The following is a 17,711-nucleotide window of genomic DNA, read 5'->3' as shown; positions in this document are numbered from 1 at the left end:
GCTCTGCATACACACAATTTTTCTGCAGCCTTCATCAGCACCAGGAATTCAACAGCTGAGACCAACATTTATCTCAGTAAATCCAGCATGTGTGTCTGCCCCTGCCCTGACTATTCAAACACGCAGCACATCAGAGCTGCTCGTTTGGGAGGCGATGACAAGGGTCATCATTTTATTCTTTATCTCCCGCTCCTGGATGCCAAAGCAAGGCAGGAAACAGCATCCTGGGGAGCTCAGGGGCGTGGATGACAACCCTACCATGCCTGGCTGTTCATCAGGGTGTCACAGGAGGATGAGGAGCAGCGGGAGGCAGAGCTGAGCATCCGTGCCCGCAGCCCTGGTGCCAGCCCTGCCAGCCCCTCCAGGCACGTGGGGAGAAGCCAAAGGGCAGAATTGCCATGTCAGGTAGGAAAGCTTCAGCCTGGTCAAAAATCAGCTTAACTTCTGAAGAGGAGACAGGTTTGAATTGAGTTTGAATGTCTCATACTTCCCTCAGGGCTGTGTTTTTGGGAAAAAGGTTTCGTTCGGCTGCTTTCCGCTCACGCGGCATTTACGTGCCTAAAAGGATTCAGCTGTCAGAGCCTGACAAGCGCTGGAAAGCTCTTGTTAAGGTCACTGGTATCAGAGAAATGTCTCTCCTACAACATCCCAGTGAATCAGGGCCACTGGCACTGGGAGACAGGGACTGATGTCAAGGCACTGTGCAGCAGACAGGACCGTGCCCTGCTGTCCCGGCACGGCGTCTCCTCCCGAGGAGAGCCGTGGAACTCTGCTCCAGCTAAGTGCAAAAAAACCCCAGCTCTAAACATCTCTGACCTTTAAATTCAGGCTGCAGCGAAGAGATCTGCTGCTAACCAGAAATCCAGGCTTGCTTTCATGTGCCTGAGCATTCAGGGAATAGATGTAGCTTAACATGCAAATGCTGGGCTTCCTGCAGCACGCCGCTGCTTTTCAAGCTCTCTCATTTCATGCTGTTACCTCCATCCCTGCTGTGTCTGTGAAAAGAGCCTCTCTGAGGAAAAGTTTCCCACAGACACAAAACCTGACTGATGCTGTAAAAAAACCCAACAACCAGTGACTTACAGTTTAATTTCTAAATGCAGTGTCCATCTGCAGCCTGGCAATCAGCAGCATCTCTGCTGCTGGCGTGTGGAGAAACCAGCCCCTCAGTCCCTCAGGTTTCTGGGTGTGTGTTTTATATATCTGTCCTCATGTTTAAGTGAAGAAGTCCTGAATTTGTGAGCCAGGAGTCCTGCCCTGCCATAGGTGTGCAGGGGAAGGTTTTCTCTCTGGAACAGTGATGCTCCAGTGCCCTTTGATCATCTGAGCATCTCTGTGTCTGAGTTCCCGTGCTCACAAAATTCAGTGTTCTACACAGAGTGGGAAATAGATATCTCTTGTCCCAGGTAACGAGCCATAAGAGAGGGAAAATGGCCTCAAGTTGTGCCAGGGGAGGTTTAGATTGGATATTACAAAGAATTTCTTCCATGAAAGGGTTGTTAAGCCCTGGAACAGACTGCCCAGGGCAGTGCTGGGGTCACCAACCCTGGAGGGATTTAACAGAGGTGTAGATGTGGTGCCTGGGGACATGCTTTAGTGGTGACCTTGGCAGTGCTGGGTTAATGGTTGGACTTGATGATCTTAAAAGTCTTTTCTACCCTAAATGATTCTGTGGTTCTCTGTTCAAATGCTTTTTTCCTTATCACCACTGAAAAGTGCCCTTCAAGCCCATGTACAGCAGCTGCTGGGCAGGTGGGACTCACCAACAAATAATGTTTTCTTGGCACTTCAAATATCTTCCTTGAACCTTCATGAATCCTTACAGCAACACATGAGGCATTATTGACAGGTGAAATAGACAAAATGTTCAATATTTCTCTAATTCTCTTTTTATTCTCTTCTAATTTCAATTTTTTCCCATTCTGTGCCACTACCATATAATCCAACATTTTAAGCATATTGTCCCTCATAGTGTCTGCTTAAATTTATAAGCTTGTCTGGTTACTTTGGCAACAGGAGACATCATCAATTCCATCAGCAATTGCTGTCCTTGGGAGCTGCTCCCAGCCCTGTGCTGCCCCAGTAAGAGCAGTGAGTCAGGAGCTGCTTTGGGAATGGCAGGACTCGTGTGGCTGCACCTCAGCTGGCCTGGGACTGGAGAAAAGAGCACGTGGAATATTGGAAATTAATTTAAACTTCATAGAAATGGGGTGAAAAAAGAGATTTAAACCTGATTTGCAGCAATTCAGTGTTGAAGTATGTAAGGGAGCCCATCAGCAGATGATCCAGAAATCAAACCATGGCCTCTGAAATCTGGGCTTTCATCCCAAAAATGCAGCTGGGTGTTCATGCTCCCCAGGTGTAAGGGAGAATTCTGATCCACGAGGCTTCAAGAAATTCAAGAGGTATTTGGTTGACAGCCCTTGAGGAGGGGCCTGGCCCTGTCCCACGCTTTCTAGCACCAGCTCCAGGTAAGCAGGGACGTGGCCCCAAGCTGCAGAATCTCCTCTTGAACCCCAAGAGCAGGAGTGACCTCCCCAAGGAACAGGAGGTGCTGGGGGCAATGCCTGGCTCTCAGGGGGGCTTTTCTCAGGCTCCAGCACGGTGTTCATGCCCACAGGGCAGCACTCTGACCCCTCAGTCACCTTTTCCATCTGAACAATCACCATGGACCGCTCCCGAGTTCTGGCAGCACTCACCCAGCACAGATGGGCTCTGCCTCTGACAGCTCCAAAACATCCCAGAGCTCTCATCTTCTGAGGAAAGCCTTCCCCAAATGGCTCTCATTTGAAGCATGGCCTTTCTCCTTCCTTCCCAGAGGACAGCTAATTAAGTGCAGGAGGGACAGCTCTGCTCCTCACAGGGCAGGCACAAGTGGGTGTTTGATATCAAAACATTTATGGTTTGGTTTGCTTCCAGCACATCAGAGAGGAGAGATGATGAACCCAGTAGAAGAAATATCAACAAATGTTTTGAACTCCCCATTTTGTCTGAGCTTACCAGAGCTGGCCAGGAAGAGGTGAATTCTTGAGAAACATCTTGTGAAAAAGGGTGTCTATTTTTTTTTACTGCAGTGGCCAACCCCAGTTCAATCTGTGTTATCTCTCATGAGTTCTATTAATAGCCTGCTGCCAAAATTGGTGGTTGCAGCTGAGGAGCTCAGAGGAGGTTGAAACAAAACTCTTGTCTTGCTTTCCAAGCTCTGCCTGCTCCAATCCTGTTGTTTCTGGCTGCCATTTCCCAGTCAGTTGTCTGTGGTGGGAAGCTTTATTCTCTTTTCCTCTTGTGCATCAAAATGGCTCCAAGAGATTCTTCTCCTCCAGGCAGGAAACCCTGGAAACTCTGGATCTTTTCAATTATCTGCATCACAAACTGATTTCCAGCCTTGTCTCTCTTCTCTTTCACGAGCTATAAAATCCCTTCTCTCCTCCCCAGCTGAACTAAAAATGGCCAATTTTTAACCTGCTTTTTACAAGCGTGTCCACATGGTAGAAAAGAGGAGTTCTGGCTTCTCCTCTGTTATGTAAATATTTTTGTGCTTCCCAAACAAAGTTTTTCTTTCCCTTTGATCCGATTTTCTTGTAGCCAGTTTAACCTCCAGAAAGAATCAGGACATTCACAGAGATTGCCACTGGCATTAGTCCTGAGGAAAACTGCAGAGAGAAAAGCAAACTCCAAATTACTGCTGTAAACAGCTCGTTTAGAAGTGGATGCTCACCAAAGGAAAAGTTTGTCTTTCAGCGTCCTTTTTAAGCAAATTTTTGCTTAAAATAGCTGGGACCAATATAAAAATAGCATTTGCTTAGTGTGATACAAGATGAAAGTGGCGTTTTTCCAGGGAGGTGGCTGTGCCCCAGACTTGTGCTGTGGGCAAGATCTCAGAGTTACTGGAGTTATTTTTATCCTTCCATACTTTTTGTGCCTAAAGTTTTCACTGATTGCTTTGGGCTGTGCTGCCAGGGGGTGGAGCATTCCCGAGAGAAACTTTTATGGCAGCTTCAGACTCCTACAAGAGGCTGATTCCAGTTTCACTGATTTCACAGTGTTATTTATTATTAGAGTTATTTCAGAGAGTTATCATATAGAGTTATATTTCCTAATTATAAAACTAGCACCAAAGCACCAGTACTAGAGGGAGGAAAAACAGCCCGTGCAGTCTGTAGATAAAAATGTTTAATTCCACTTAAAAGTTGTTATTATACAGAAGATGCAACAGTAAAGACTTCAGCAGAATTTTGGGTAGAATGACAGCAGAAGGTCTGGCTGAACTCCTGGTTCTGTGCCAGTGGCCAGGACTACCAGAATGGTTTTTATCTGGAGAAAATACATAGAAATAAATAAATTTATATATATATATATATATATATATATAATTTAAAAATATATAATACATACATATAGATATGTATATCTATAATACATATAACAAATATATCATATTCTGCATATAATAAATATATATTTATATATAATTTATATATTATATATTATAATATAGTATATCTATTATATATATTATAATATATAGTATATCTAATAATATTTATTATAGTATATTATATATATTAAATAAATAAATATAAATCCCATATATATGGGATATAGGGCTTGCATATGTGTTTTCCTGGATGTTTATCAGGTCTGCTGCTAGTACCCCCTTGAAGAAAAAGTGCCTTTATTATAAAATCCAACCAGCTGAAGATGCTATTGGGGCCATGGATGTGAAGGTGAGAGGAACCACAGCCCTGGGCGTGTCTGCCTGGGGGCTCCTGGTGCCACTCTGGAATCACAGCCAGCAGGAGAACTTGGCAGAGCTTTGCTGTGCCTCAGCCCTGCCCTGGTTCAGCAGGGCTGATTGATCAGCCCAAGGCTGCAGAAATTGGGGTGAGGGATTCATTAGCCTGGGATCAGGCCCTCAGCCCTGGATACACTGCTGGCTTGAAAACAGGTAATTAATGGTGCTTTATTTTTCACGTTTCCAAGGCAACACAAACCCCCAGGACATTGTTTTCCAGACCATGAACTGATGCTTTTGGCTGCTGCAGAAGCTCCCCCGTCTCATCTGAAGTTGCTGAAAAGGTACCAAAGCCATATTTTTTATCATTATGGTCTATTTACATCCTATATCCAAAAAGTGATGATGATGAGATGCTGCTGCTGAAATGATCTGCTCTCACTGCAGAACTCATTCAATCAGCAGAGAGCTCTGCTGTTCAAATAGATAATTAGTGTTGTGACAAGGGTGACTGTAAATGCCTCAGTTTGGTGGCAATGTTAGGAAGTGTGACAAAAATTAAATTATTTGTCTGCCTTAAGCATGGCCCTCCTTGGATTGCTAAGGAGGGAAATTCTTGTAAAACACGTCCTGTTCAGGCTCCTTTACAGGTGCTGGGAAAATGATTTATTCCTTGTATCATCAAGGGCAGGAAAGACAGGGCTTTCCCATGTTTTCTCTGACTCTTTTTTGTGCTTTTACCTGATGAAAAGAGATCATTGCTTGTGTTCCAGCACAAAAGAGAGATCCCTCCCAGGTACAGCAATCCCGAGGGACACCTTTCCTGCCCATCCAGATCCCTCTTGAGAAGGAATTGGCTCAGGGAGAGCCTTTGGGTGCTCCAGTCTCAGGGCAACAGTCCCAGCAAACAAAACCCACCTGCAGCTCTCTCTGGGGCTGCAGGGTCCAGGGCTGCCTCAGAGTTTGTGCTCCTGCAAGCCCCTGCCTCGCGTTGCAGGACCAGGGGTCACCACATTTCTCTTCACAGAGAAAGGCAAGGCACAATTCCTCCCGAGAATATTCCTGGCTTTCACATTCCCTGAACCTCAGAGAAAGGAAAAACAATTCTCATCTCATTTACTGCTCCTGTGTTTGTTCACAAGTGGAATGCATCGTGGAAGATTGTTTACCTTAAGAGAATTGATAATTAGATTCTGGTGTGATTTTAATTCACTGACCAATGAAACCCAGGTGTGTGTGTTTGGACTGTCACAAGATTCTGTGCATAGAATAGAGTTAAAGTGAGTTGAGTGCTTGGCAGATTCAGTTTAAATGGAATGTAATATAGTATAGAATAATATAGTTTAAAAAATATTAATTAGCCTTTTGATAAGATGAAGTCAAATGCATCATTCTCTCCCTCTCGTTGGAAGGAAAAATATCCCCAATAATCGGGAGGCTCCCAAGGCCCCGTGTCCCTGAGCAGGAGGATGCTGTGGAAGCAGGGAGCCCCTCTGGAGCTGCCCATGGCTTTTGTGCAAAGGAATCACTTTTGTTGTGCATTTTCATCACTGGCCACGTGCTCTGGCAGCTGGGTTCAGGCCCCACCTTTGCCCAAGGGGATGCAAACCCTCCCTGTGTGCTGGGACAGTCCAGTCCTGCACCCCTGGCTCATGATGGAGCAGATCCCTGTCCCTCCTCTGTCACTGTCATATTTTCTGAAAAATCCCCTTGCCCAGGATTTCTCTCCTTGGGAAGATGAGAAGCCTCAGAGAAAAAGGAAAACAATATTACCTGATTTGCTTCTCCTGTGTTTTGCTGCTTTGGAATGTGGTTGGACATTGTAGTTGTTGGATATTTTGTTGGTTTTTTGCCACACATGGTCATTACTTTTCATAATTAGTAACTATGGATATAGCCTAGAGGGCTCAAATTTCCATTTATCCAGTGAAATTAGTGTGTACTCCATTCCCGAGTGTCTTAATAAATGTAATTTAAAGAAGCAAGCAACTTTGTGCTTGTGGTACTTAGTGGTGAGGCAGAGCCTGCTTCAAAAGATGGTTACTTATGCCCATTACTTGACAAAAGCACGAGACCAAAAATACACCGGTGACATTTCCTTACGTGTCTTAGAAATTCAGTTTAAAAATAATCCAACATGTGGATTGTTTTTGCTTATTGGCCAAGATGTGTCGAGGCTCTGGAGAGAGCCACGAGTTTTCATTATTATCTTTCAGCCTTATGTCTGTACCCTTTCTCTACTCTTTAATATAGTTTGAGTTTAGTATTCTTTAACAGAACATAGATCATAAAATAATAAATTAACCTTCTGAGAACATTCATTCATTTCCTCCTCTGATGGGGGACCCAGAAATTACCACACTCCTCCTGCAGTTCTGCATCCCGAGGAGTGCAGGATTTGGGAGGATCAGGGCTGAGAAGCAGCAAGGAGCTGGACTGTCTCAGAATTTTCTCTTTCCTGATGGACATTTTTGGCTGTCCCACTGTCCTGGGAGCTGTTTGGAGTTTAAATTGTCACGGGCTGAGTGAATGAACATCCTGAAGTTGCATCCTTTCACAGGCTCCAACGGGATGCTTTTGATTCTTCCTTTTTCAGCCTCTGCCAGTGCCTTGATGTTCTCCCCCCCAAGGGAATTAATCACTGGGAAGGAATGGAGAGCACAGCACAAAGAGCAGGCGTGGTCCAGACCTCACAGGACTAATTATGCTCTTAAAGGGTAAGAAAATAATCTTGGGTACATTGGGAAGAAAGTGTCTCAGTAATGCTGCTGGGGTTACGGGCTTGTCTCCTTTATTTGTGCATTTGGAAAAAAAAAGAAAAAAAAGAGTTTCAAAGACAGTTTTTGACCTCAAAAAGATCAGTGAGGAGTTCAAGAAAGGAAATTTAATTCCAAGTTGAGTTTATCACATTTTCTTGACCCTTAAGGATGGAAAAAGCAAAGGAAGGATGCACATGAAGGTCCTGCGAAATTCTAATACTAAAACACTCTCATGCACAAACTGTGAAGTCTGAAAGCAGAGTTCAAACCCAAAGCAGGCGAAGAGCAGGGTATGAATTCCAACGAGGGCACTGCAGACACTGCAGCCTGGCAGCTCAGGCTCTGCAAGAAGGAAAGGTGAGAGTCTCTTTATTGAAACACCAAACTCCTGGGGGCAGCTCTGGGGTGCATCCGAGAGCCAGCAGAGGACTGGCACCCACAGCCACTGGCACAAAACCAGGGGAATGGATCCCAAATTCGTGCCAAAGTTATCTGAGAGGGACAGTGGGCTGTACTTGTGGCAAATACTCGTGCACAGACACACTGGTGCCCTCTGAGGGCATCTCCTGTGCACAGTCCCCTGGCTCTGGCACCACCTGCCAGCAGGAGAAAGTGGCAGAGCTGGCACAGGGGGATGCCTGGGGGTGCCAGTGGGGTGTCCCACCCTCAGCCACCTTGAGAAACACTTCCAAGCCAAAGGTAAGACTTTAATAACTGCAACAGAGCTTGCTGAGGCTGCTGAGTAGTTCACAGAATGACCAGGTTGGAAGAGACCTTCAAGATCATCCGAGTCCAGCCCAGCCCCAGCACCTCAACTCAAAGGTGGCTGTGCTCAGCTGGGGCTGGGCTCTTTCTCCAGGCACTGACACAACCAGAGCACACAGCCTCGAGCTGCACCAAGGGAAATACAGGTTGGATATCAGGAAAAAGTTCTTTACAGAAAGGGTGATAAAGTTCTGGAATGGCTGCCCGGGGAGGTGGTGCAGTCACCATCCCTGGGTGTGTTTAAAAGCCTGGATGTGGCACTGGGTGCCAGGGTTGAGCTGAGCTGTTGGGGATGGGTTGGACTTGATGATCTTGAAGGTCTTTTCCAGCCTGGTCATTCTGTGAGTTCAGCCTGAAAAATGAGACATTCTGCCCTCTTTCCTGGGCTGCTCCATCCTCCTCAGAGCCCCAGGCTGTGTGCTGTGGGATTGTCAGGAAATCCCTTTTCCCAGAGGACAAGGCTGCTCCCAGAGCTGCTGAAGGAGCTCCACGTCCCCCATCCCTGGCAGCTCCCAGGTTCCAAGTGCCTCTCTGCATCCATCAGCCCTGATAAGGCAGCAGAAGGTGCACTCAGGTCTGTCTGTGCTGCACACATCCCTTTTTATTGATTTGCAGGAGTTCACAGCATTAGCATAAAACAATCGAGGCGGTTGTTTCCCCTAAGAGAGCCAGGGCCTGTTTACAAACTCATTTTATTTTCACAATATTCCATTGTTATTTATTTCAGCCAGAGCTGTCAGATGAATGCACTCCCTCATGCTGGACAGCTTGCTTTATTGCCTGTTATTAAGACATAACAGATATAACCTGACAGGCACTGCCCACATCTGCCCGCCACCACTGAAAGGCAAATTAAGTAGAAAACAGAGATCTCCAATATTTCTTTGGCATGAAGTGATATTAGGTTTTAACTCATTTTGTATTCATAGAGGATCCTGCATGTTTGTAACATATCCCACAGTAAACTGTTCAAAGGAAAAGTTGGGTTTTAAAGAAATTCTCACTCCAAGTACCTCTGAGAAATTCAGGCTTTAGAATACAGATCTTATGTTGGATGGGGAATTGAGAAGAATGCAATTTTTAAAGCTATGACTGAAGCCTACCATTGTTCCTTATGAGATTTCAAATATTAGATGTGACCAAGTGCCAGTTATTTGGGGAAGCCCAAGTCCAGTGGAATGGCAGAGCCACCTTCCCCACCACCTGCAGTAATTCCAGTCACATTTTTCATTATTATTATTTATTTTTTTCTTCCTTTTTTTTTTTTTCACCCCAGGACTGAGTTGCTAATTTGGGATGGTCACGGGAGCTGCTCTGGAAATGCCTGCAAGAGGTAGGATTATCCCTTATTGCCTCTCCACCTTCCCCTCCTGCACATTCCCAATGCCAGCTTGTTTTTTATCAACTCACTGGAGAACCCAGACACTTCTATTAATGCAAATAACCCTGAGCTGCAATAACATGATAGGAGGAAGAAAGAGTGATCAGCTTAAAGGAAGACTGATCTGGACACTGGGGGAGGCAGAGCAAGGCAGGACACCCTTCTGACAGGAAAAACCTGATTTAAACCTGATTTACTCCAGAAAAATCACTCCAGTCTTGTGTACACACTTGTGATTTGTTGGGATCATTATTAACCCTTATTGCAGCATCTGGATCAGCTCCCTGTGATGCAGGTAGAACCCACACTTTAAAAGCTCAAAATAAATAGTTGTGCTGTGTCTGTGTTCCCAAGAAAAAAGGTTTTAGTGCTGGAAAATCTCAGGTTTTATGGGAAGCTGCAGTGTGTAAGGAACAGGCAACTGCAGCAGCAAACAGGAGCTGCAATTTAATGCTAAATAGTAATACACTGAATAAATTATTATAAAAAACTAACTCTTCTTCACTGTAATTACAGTGGGGTTTCTTTTTCCACTTTAGGGGAGAGGAAACAGCCTGGCTGGATAGATGAAAAACAGAGGTGGATTTTTTCCCATCCTGATGCAAACCTAGGCAGAGGTGGAGCTCAGAAGCTTGAGCACCACCATTTTTAGATGTATTAAACCCCCAACGTGTGCAAATATGTACTAGGAACAAGCAATAACACTTTGAGATATTCTATTATCCCTCAATGTAATAAATATTTTATTAGAGCCATAGAAAAGAATGCATACAGATAACCATAGGATACACACACAACTGGAAGTTCAAGGATAAATTTCAACCTTTTCAATATGAAACAAGGTACTGGGTACATATCTCATGGAGATATAGAACTAGAAATCAAGTAATAATACAATGTAAGTGCATGAAACATGGGCAGTACAGGAACCTGGACTAGAATTCTGTGAGACAAGAGAAAGAGTCACCCTTTGTTGCATGAAATAGAACTATTTACTCACTAGGAACACCTGGATTTCCATGTCCCACCCACCCCCCTGTTTGCAAGTGTCTGAAAACAACACTGGTCAGCCACATGGAAAAACAACTAATTTTAAACTCATTTATAGCTCTCTATGTACAGTATTTACAGCTCCTGCTTTCCTCAGCAGCACTTTGTCTCATCTGGAGCTCATCTGCCAGCTGAATGCATATCAAGGTATTTTTTTCCAAAGTGCTAACACAATTTTATTAATCCTGGTTCTCCCTTTTTACTTCTATGTGTTGTAACAGTATTGTGAAATTAAAAAAACCCTAGTCTTTTTAAGAGGAGATGATGCTTTATGTCATGTGGACACAGGATGCTGTGACCTCTCTAAAAGATGTTAAAAAGGCTGATTTGACTGGAGCCACAACTCCAGAAGTCAAATGGACCAGGCTGAATGTATCTTTAATTTACTGCCATGAAAGAAAGCACAGATTTCTCTACAACACCAAGTCTGAAGTGTTGTTGTATCTTTTTTTTTTAAAAATCCTAATACTGCCATGAACTTCCCAGACTCATGTGACAGCAGTGGGGTGCAGCTGAGAGCCAGAGCAGCTGGAACGGTTCAGAACTGGTTCAAGAGCAGCAGGAAGGAGAGGTCTGACTGTGAGTCTGAACTCAGGGTGTTTGCAGGGCAGCGTGGCAGAGAAATGAGCAGGAGAATTTGGGGCTGCAGGTCTGGGAGCACCAGGTCACAAGGGAGGGAGGGAGGGAGGGGGTGGCTGTCCCTCTTCATGAGGCCGTGGTGCCCCTGCCCCTCACCAGGGCTGCCAGCTGGGCACCTCAGCTCCTCAACACTGGCAGCAGGGCAAGCACATCACCCTCAAGGTGGGAGAGTCTGGCTGTGAGCAGAGAACCTGGTTAGGAAAGGCAAGGTGGGGGAGATGAGGACATGAAATTCAGAATTTACTGAGAAGGTGCACAAGAACATCTTGAACCCACAGCTGGGAGATCCTTTCCCAGGAGCAGCAGGGGAGGCCCTGCCTCTGCCCTGCTCCAGATGGGATTTCTTTGAAGGAGGTTTCTTTTGGGATTTCTTTCCATTGAGAGCAACTCCCACAAAGGGCAGCAGGGAAACGATCCCGACTCCTGGGGGATGGCACTGCCTTGGGAGCAGCCACGTGCTGGTCGTGTCACCCTGCAGCTCTGATTTCATCCTTTCCATGTCAGATGTTATTTCAGCAATGCAGAACAGACCCAGAACAATTCAGGGCTGCTGCAAAAATGCTGTTCCTCGCTCTCCCTCGTGGCCCTGACCTCGCAGTGCCATCCCTCCCCCTCTCTCTTACACTGTATCTGAAGTATGGAACATGTAAACTCCTTTGGTTCAAGTATTAAGGCATTTTAGATTCCTTTTTCAAGGATTTGCTAAACTTTACATGGTATTTGTTACTTCAACTTACAGTGAAATATTAAGAATTTAAAAACACGTCAGGATAGAAGAAAAAAACATGCATTAACCACTGCAGTTTTTTTTAAAAAAGCACTTTAGTAACCAATTTTTTTTTTTCCCCAGCAAATGAAAATATATCAGCACAACACAGAATTAAGGGTCAAGGAAAATATTGTTGCTAAGAAGCTGGAGACACTGAAGATACTCAAAACTGATGGGCCAGAACCTCTTGCATCCATACCTGTGAGAAAGGAAAAAAATAAATTCAGGATTGAATGAAAGCAGAAGTATCTGCTCTGCCACACTATTACTCTTCCAAGATGCTAAGCAAAAATTACTGTAATTTTTTTCTTACAAGCACTAGAGATTGACAAAAACACAGTAAATATTTAAAAATTACAGAGATGCTGTGCTCATGAATGGTTTTAGTGCTCTGGTGTAGCTGACAAGGTGGTGTTTGGTGAAAGGTTGGACTCAATGATCTTTGAGATCTTTTCCAACCTTAATAATTCTGTGAGTTTACGTTCAAGGTAAGAGGGTTTTTTTTTAAAAAAAGGAGAAAAAGTAAAAAAATAAAATAAATTTAAAAAAAAGAAGTAAAAAAATACAGTAAATATTTAAAAATTACAGAGATGCTGTGCTCATGAATGGTTTTAGTGCTCTGGTGTAGCTGACAAGGTGGTGGTCAATGATCTTGGAGGTCTTCTCCAACCTTAATCATTCTCTAGGTAATAGGTTTGTTTTGTTTTTTTTAAAAAAAAGGAGAAAAAGAAAAAAAAAATTAACATTGTTAATAGCAATCTACATGCAGTTCACCAGTTCAGCAGAATGGAGTCTGCCATGCATTAGGGCATGAAGATTTTAATTGCTTTCCTTTCATGACCTTATTACCACACAACATCCAAGCAGCAATTTTAAGTTTCCTCCCCCCCATCACCAAAGGAAGAAAAGACAAGCTGGGACAAAGGAAAGGGGTTCAACCTACTGGCTAGCCTGGGGATGAGGATCTGCTGGCTGCTGCTGCCATCTCCCCCCTCGGTGGTGGCTCTGACCTCGATGAGATAATCGTCCTGCAGCTGCAGCCACAGCTCGGCCGTGGTGCTGGCCGTGGTCAGCACCTCCACGCCGCCCTGGCTGCTGGTCCTGTACAGCACCTGCAACACAGCACGCCCTCAGCACTGCCCTCCTCTGCCTCCAGCAAGCCAGCTTTGAAAAGGGACAGGATGGGAGAAAATACTTAACTTTTGGTTAATATTCCAGGGCGGAATTGTATTTAGGGGAAGAGGGGAATAGCAATCAATGTTCTCTTCTGAACGTTGACTCAAAAATGTTCAAAAACATTTTTTGGAATGTTCTTAATTCAAAGAAGAATGAATTTTTCATTCATTTTAAAGCACATTTTCACCTTTCATTCCAGATTTAATTTCAAATGGCACAATGGATGGTAATACAAACTATGTGTTATTTTTATTACAATAATATGAAATAATGGACACTGGAACAAGCAGTGAACACGTACTTCTTGCCAATACAACTCGGTGGGTCATCAGATCTTCAGCCTAAATCTTTTATTCAGGAATATATCATGTGGGATCCAGCTCTACAGAGCTTAGCAGGAGCATCCTCAGCTGCTCTTTTACACACACTTATATGATATATTCAAACGCTTCTTCATTTGTGTGCTGATCAGATTTAGAGCAGGTGCAACTGGGTAATTTCTATCAGGGAAATGAGCATGGCCCACAGCAGGTAAGAGGAGAAAGGTTTAAAAATATCAGTTTAATATATGTGATAGTATATAATAAATATAATAAATACACCTGGCCAGTAATGGAAGTTACATCCATCAGGCTAAATCTTTTTGGTTTCTTTCAAAGTTTTATCCATTTGGGTAAGTGTTACACATTTAAAATAAGAGTTATGGATGTGATCAGTGTTTAAATGTCCTCAGATCCAGGTGTGGGTGGGATCCCAAGAGCTGAGCAATGGGGAGGAAAGGGGACTGGGGGACATTACTGGTGAGACACTGTTAGAATACCTATTTAAAATCCCTACAAGGAGACCCCAGTGAAATGGTTTAGGGGTGGGATTGTGCATGCTCTGAACATGCAGACAGACAAGGAAACACCAGCCCTGGGCTGTCCCCAGCTCTGTCCCCACTGACCTTGTAGCCCGTGACCTCGGACTCGTTGTCCATGGCTCTGACCTCCTCCCAGCTCAGGACAACCCTGGAGTCTGTGACATTCCACACCACGTTTCCTGGAGGCTGGCTGGGTGCTTCAAACACACAACAAAAGCAGGACTTTAATTGAATTGGCACTGGTGATTGGTTCACCAGCTCAGGTGGCTGGCTGTCATTGCATCTGGGATGCAAAAGCAGCTCCAGTGCAGGCTCCTCTCTGTGCACATTATGGTTCAGAGGCTAAATTCAAAAAACAGAAGGAAGGAAAAAGCCAGAATGGCACATAAATGTTGTTTCTGAAGTTGAAGTATCTGTTGCTGGTCCTTCAATACAGCCAGACTGAAGAATGTGCCTTAGGACACGGGTGATTAATTAGAACAAACTCTTGATGATGGTAACAATTTCTAGGTTTAGTACAGTGCCAAGAAAAAGAAAACTCTTCATAATAGATTTTTAGACAAATTTAGTCTCAGTGAATATTCACATTTACCCACTATGTTGAATATTCTCATTTACTTACTATGTTGATTGACTTTAAGATGTTTGTTATGGAAAACATTTGAAGTTTTTTTTGGTCTGCTGGCTCTTCCAACTCGAGTTGTGGCTCTGAACTGAGCCTGTGCCAAAAGTGGGCTTTGGCCATGGAAATTGAATGCGATTTTTGGTTCATTAGCAACCCAAGCCTGTTATTTGCAAAGCAGCTGCATGCTCTGGCCTCTGCCCCTTTCATGTACCTTGGAGCTGCCAAGGGAAGTACAAACCTCCTCAAACACCTCAGTGTGGTTTCCCAGAAAACAGGTCCTGCAGTGACACAAATCAATGATTAAAATCTTTTCTAAATGTGTTCAGGAAAACAATTTACTGTTGCTGTCACCTAGTGGAGGCAACTGCTGCTTAGGTGGGCTGAGCTGTGCTCTGAGACCGGAGGTTCCAGCTTTAAGCACTGAGAGTGCTTTTGAACACTTGTATCCATGTGCTTATGGGGTTCTTCCTCTTTTTTCCCCCTCCACTTTTCAATTCTCTCGCACAGGAAGTTCCCTGCCTTCTTTTCCATAAGCAGTCAGATCAAAACCCACCTGATTATACTAAAAAAACAGAAAAAAACCCCAAACCCTGAGAGTTAAAAGAATTATTCCAAAGTCAACCAACCACCCACAGCTATTTTCTTTTACTATTTGTCTTGTTCTGTGTACTGAGGAAGGTTTAACCTGATGTTCTAATAATAACTACTCCTTGTAAATGTAAGAGGAGATTGTTTCACTCCTGAGAATGAAGTGTTACAGCATGTATGAATCGTTTTCACACTGGGATATTACAGCTGAATTTCAAAGGAAATGAGTCATCCCTGAAATCCACAACAAAATATTAAGATGACACGTGGGGAAAATAGGAAGAGTAATTATCTGTAAAAACTCTAAGCCTCTGTCTGAGGGATTCAGAAGCTCCATTTGCTGCAGACACCAAAATCTCCAGCAATCACCAGCGTTCAGAACTTCACTCGTGGCAGCTCCTGATCTATCAAGTCACGTCAGGACATGCCCGAGGAGCTGCAGGGATTTCTGAGCTGCTCGGGGGCTGAAGGCTGCTCTCAGGCAGGAGCATTTCTCAGAATTAACAGCTGATGGGCAGAGCACTGAGTTTTATTTCGAGATTTTCAAAATATGAAATAATTGTCGCAACTTAGGCAAGTCTTCCCCACCCACTTGGCATTTTACACAGCAGTATTTAAACCTCCACTTGTTATTCTGGGCTGTAAACATGCATACTGCAAATTTTAAAGCAAAGATATTTTAATTGTCAAAGGCTCACTTTCAATTTGGAAATACACACTGCCAGCAGAACTGAACTATTTGTATTCCTTGATATGGCAAAGAGTTTCTGAGGTGTACCTGGCAGGTCCTGTGGGGGAATGCAAATCCTTCACAGTGAAAACCACGCCAATCACAAATATTCAAATTAAATTACAAATCGGGATTGATTAAAAATTACACATTTGAATGAAAAATCAGTTTTTACTGCAGTAGCACGGAGAATTATTTCTCTCAGCAATTCAACTAATTTATCAAAATCTTCAGAGTGACATTACATGGCTTTGCTCTCCTAATTCACCAGAGAGATTCATGGACATAATGCAATTAATTTTCCTTTTTAATTATTCCAAACAGCAGCGTCTTGCCCAAGGGCCTGATCCAGATCCTGCTCACACCAGTGAGATCAGGGGCTTCTCCAGTTCTCAGTCACACACCCCAAAAGCAGAGGGCACACTAAAAAAAGACTCAAAAATCCCTGAGCTGACCAGCTTGGCACCACCTCTAGTGAGCAGCCACAAAGATGATGAATTAGAAAAAAATTTTTCTAATTTTCCTTTTCCCATGTCCTGTCCAGGCTGCAGGCAGTGAGTCACCTCAGATCAGCCAGTTCATGGTAATTGTGCACATAATATATTTAAACTCTGGCAAATCTGAGTTGGTTTAGTCCTCAGTGACAGACTGACACTCATTTCTGCACAGAATAATTTCTGATAAACTAGCTTATTTCATAATATTAATGCTACAACTCTGTCTGCTCGGGGGATGTTAATGACTATTGCAGGGAATTTGACCCTTCAGACAGATTTAATTGTATGTTCTTGTGCCTCTGACAGAAACACTTCAAGACTGATGACCCTGATTCTGAGCTGTGCTACAACGGAGGAGCACACTAAAAATATTTCCACTTGTAGAAAAATTAGTGCAGCCTTTGACAATCTGTTCTCCAGCTTAATTTTGCCTCTGCAGCAGCAGAGTGGCCTCTTGTGCAATTTGTTCAAGGGGAAACAGTGGACATGAAGGATTGTTTTGCATGAACTCCAGGAGGTTCATTGCATTTCAAAACCCATGCCCTAGAGAGCTTATAAATATGTTAGAGAACACTGAAAAATTCAACAAGTCTTTTTTTTTTTTCCCTTCTAAATAACAGAGATTTTTCTTTTCAATTTCTTCCAGTTATTAGCAGCATAACAGAGGTTCAGTGCAGAAATTACAGATGTTCCTTGGGCTCCCCTGGCACGGTTGGGTTTTAGCCACTCTGCTGAAGAAGTGGTGGAAGCTCTGTGCTTGATTCATGTGGCTACACAGAAATTCAGGTCACTCAGACTGTGATTCCCAGGAATTCCACTGCTTCTCTTTCCCTTCCAATGTCACTGCCATATTTTCTGAAAAATCCTCTTTGCCCAGGATTCTTCTCCTGGGAAGCTGAGAAGCCTCAGAGAGAAATGAAAACAAGAATTATCTGATGGCTTCTCCTGCGTTTTGCTGCTTCGGAACGTGGTCTGGAGATTGTTTACCAAGTGCTCACTGTTCGATGGGTTTCATGTGAATTGTTTTTACTTAATGACCAATCACCATCCAGCTGTGTTGGACTCTGGAGAGCAGTCACGAGTTTTCATTATTATCTTTTCTACCCTTCTGACTGTATCTTTTCTCTGTTCTTTA

General features: G+C 43.8%; 1 protein-coding gene and 1 long non-coding RNA gene across 3 annotated transcripts in view; one reads left to right on the top strand and one right to left on the bottom strand.

Annotated features, from left to right (window-relative positions):
- Positions 1–12,311, top strand: part of LOC119706027 — a 166,461-nt gene extending 154,150 nt beyond the window's left edge. Inside the window, exons 3-7 of one of the 2 annotated variants that reach the window (XR_005258381.1) lie at positions 4,984–5,079; positions 7,332–7,452; positions 9,536–9,592; positions 10,788–10,837; positions 12,180–12,311. This is a non-coding gene — a long non-coding RNA (uncharacterized LOC119706027). Of the gene's footprint in view, positions 1–4,983; positions 5,080–7,331; positions 7,453–9,535; positions 9,593–10,787; positions 10,838–12,179 lie in introns of those variants that run through there. The other variant, XR_005258380.1, reaches the window with a different exon arrangement.
- LOC119706026 (contactin-3-like) overlaps positions 10,360–17,711 on the bottom strand; it is a 100,643-nt gene continuing 93,291 nt past the window's right edge. The window contains exons 19-21 of the mRNA XM_038149099.1: positions 14,221–14,333; positions 13,042–13,210; positions 10,360–12,297 (exon numbers count right to left, since the gene is read on the bottom strand). Of these exons, the coding sequence (XP_038005027.1) occupies positions 12,194–12,297; positions 13,042–13,210; positions 14,221–14,333 (386 nt within the window). The 3' untranslated portion in view covers positions 10,360–12,193. The remainder of the gene's footprint in view (positions 12,298–13,041; positions 13,211–14,220; positions 14,334–17,711) is intronic.

This window comes from Motacilla alba, chromosome 12 (assembly GCF_015832195.1).
Source record: "Motacilla alba alba isolate MOTALB_02 chromosome 12, Motacilla_alba_V1.0_pri, whole genome shotgun sequence".
Lineage (NCBI taxonomy): Eukaryota > Metazoa > Chordata > Aves > Passeriformes > Motacillidae > Motacilla > Motacilla alba.
This window is presented reverse-complemented; position numbering and strand designations above follow the sequence as displayed.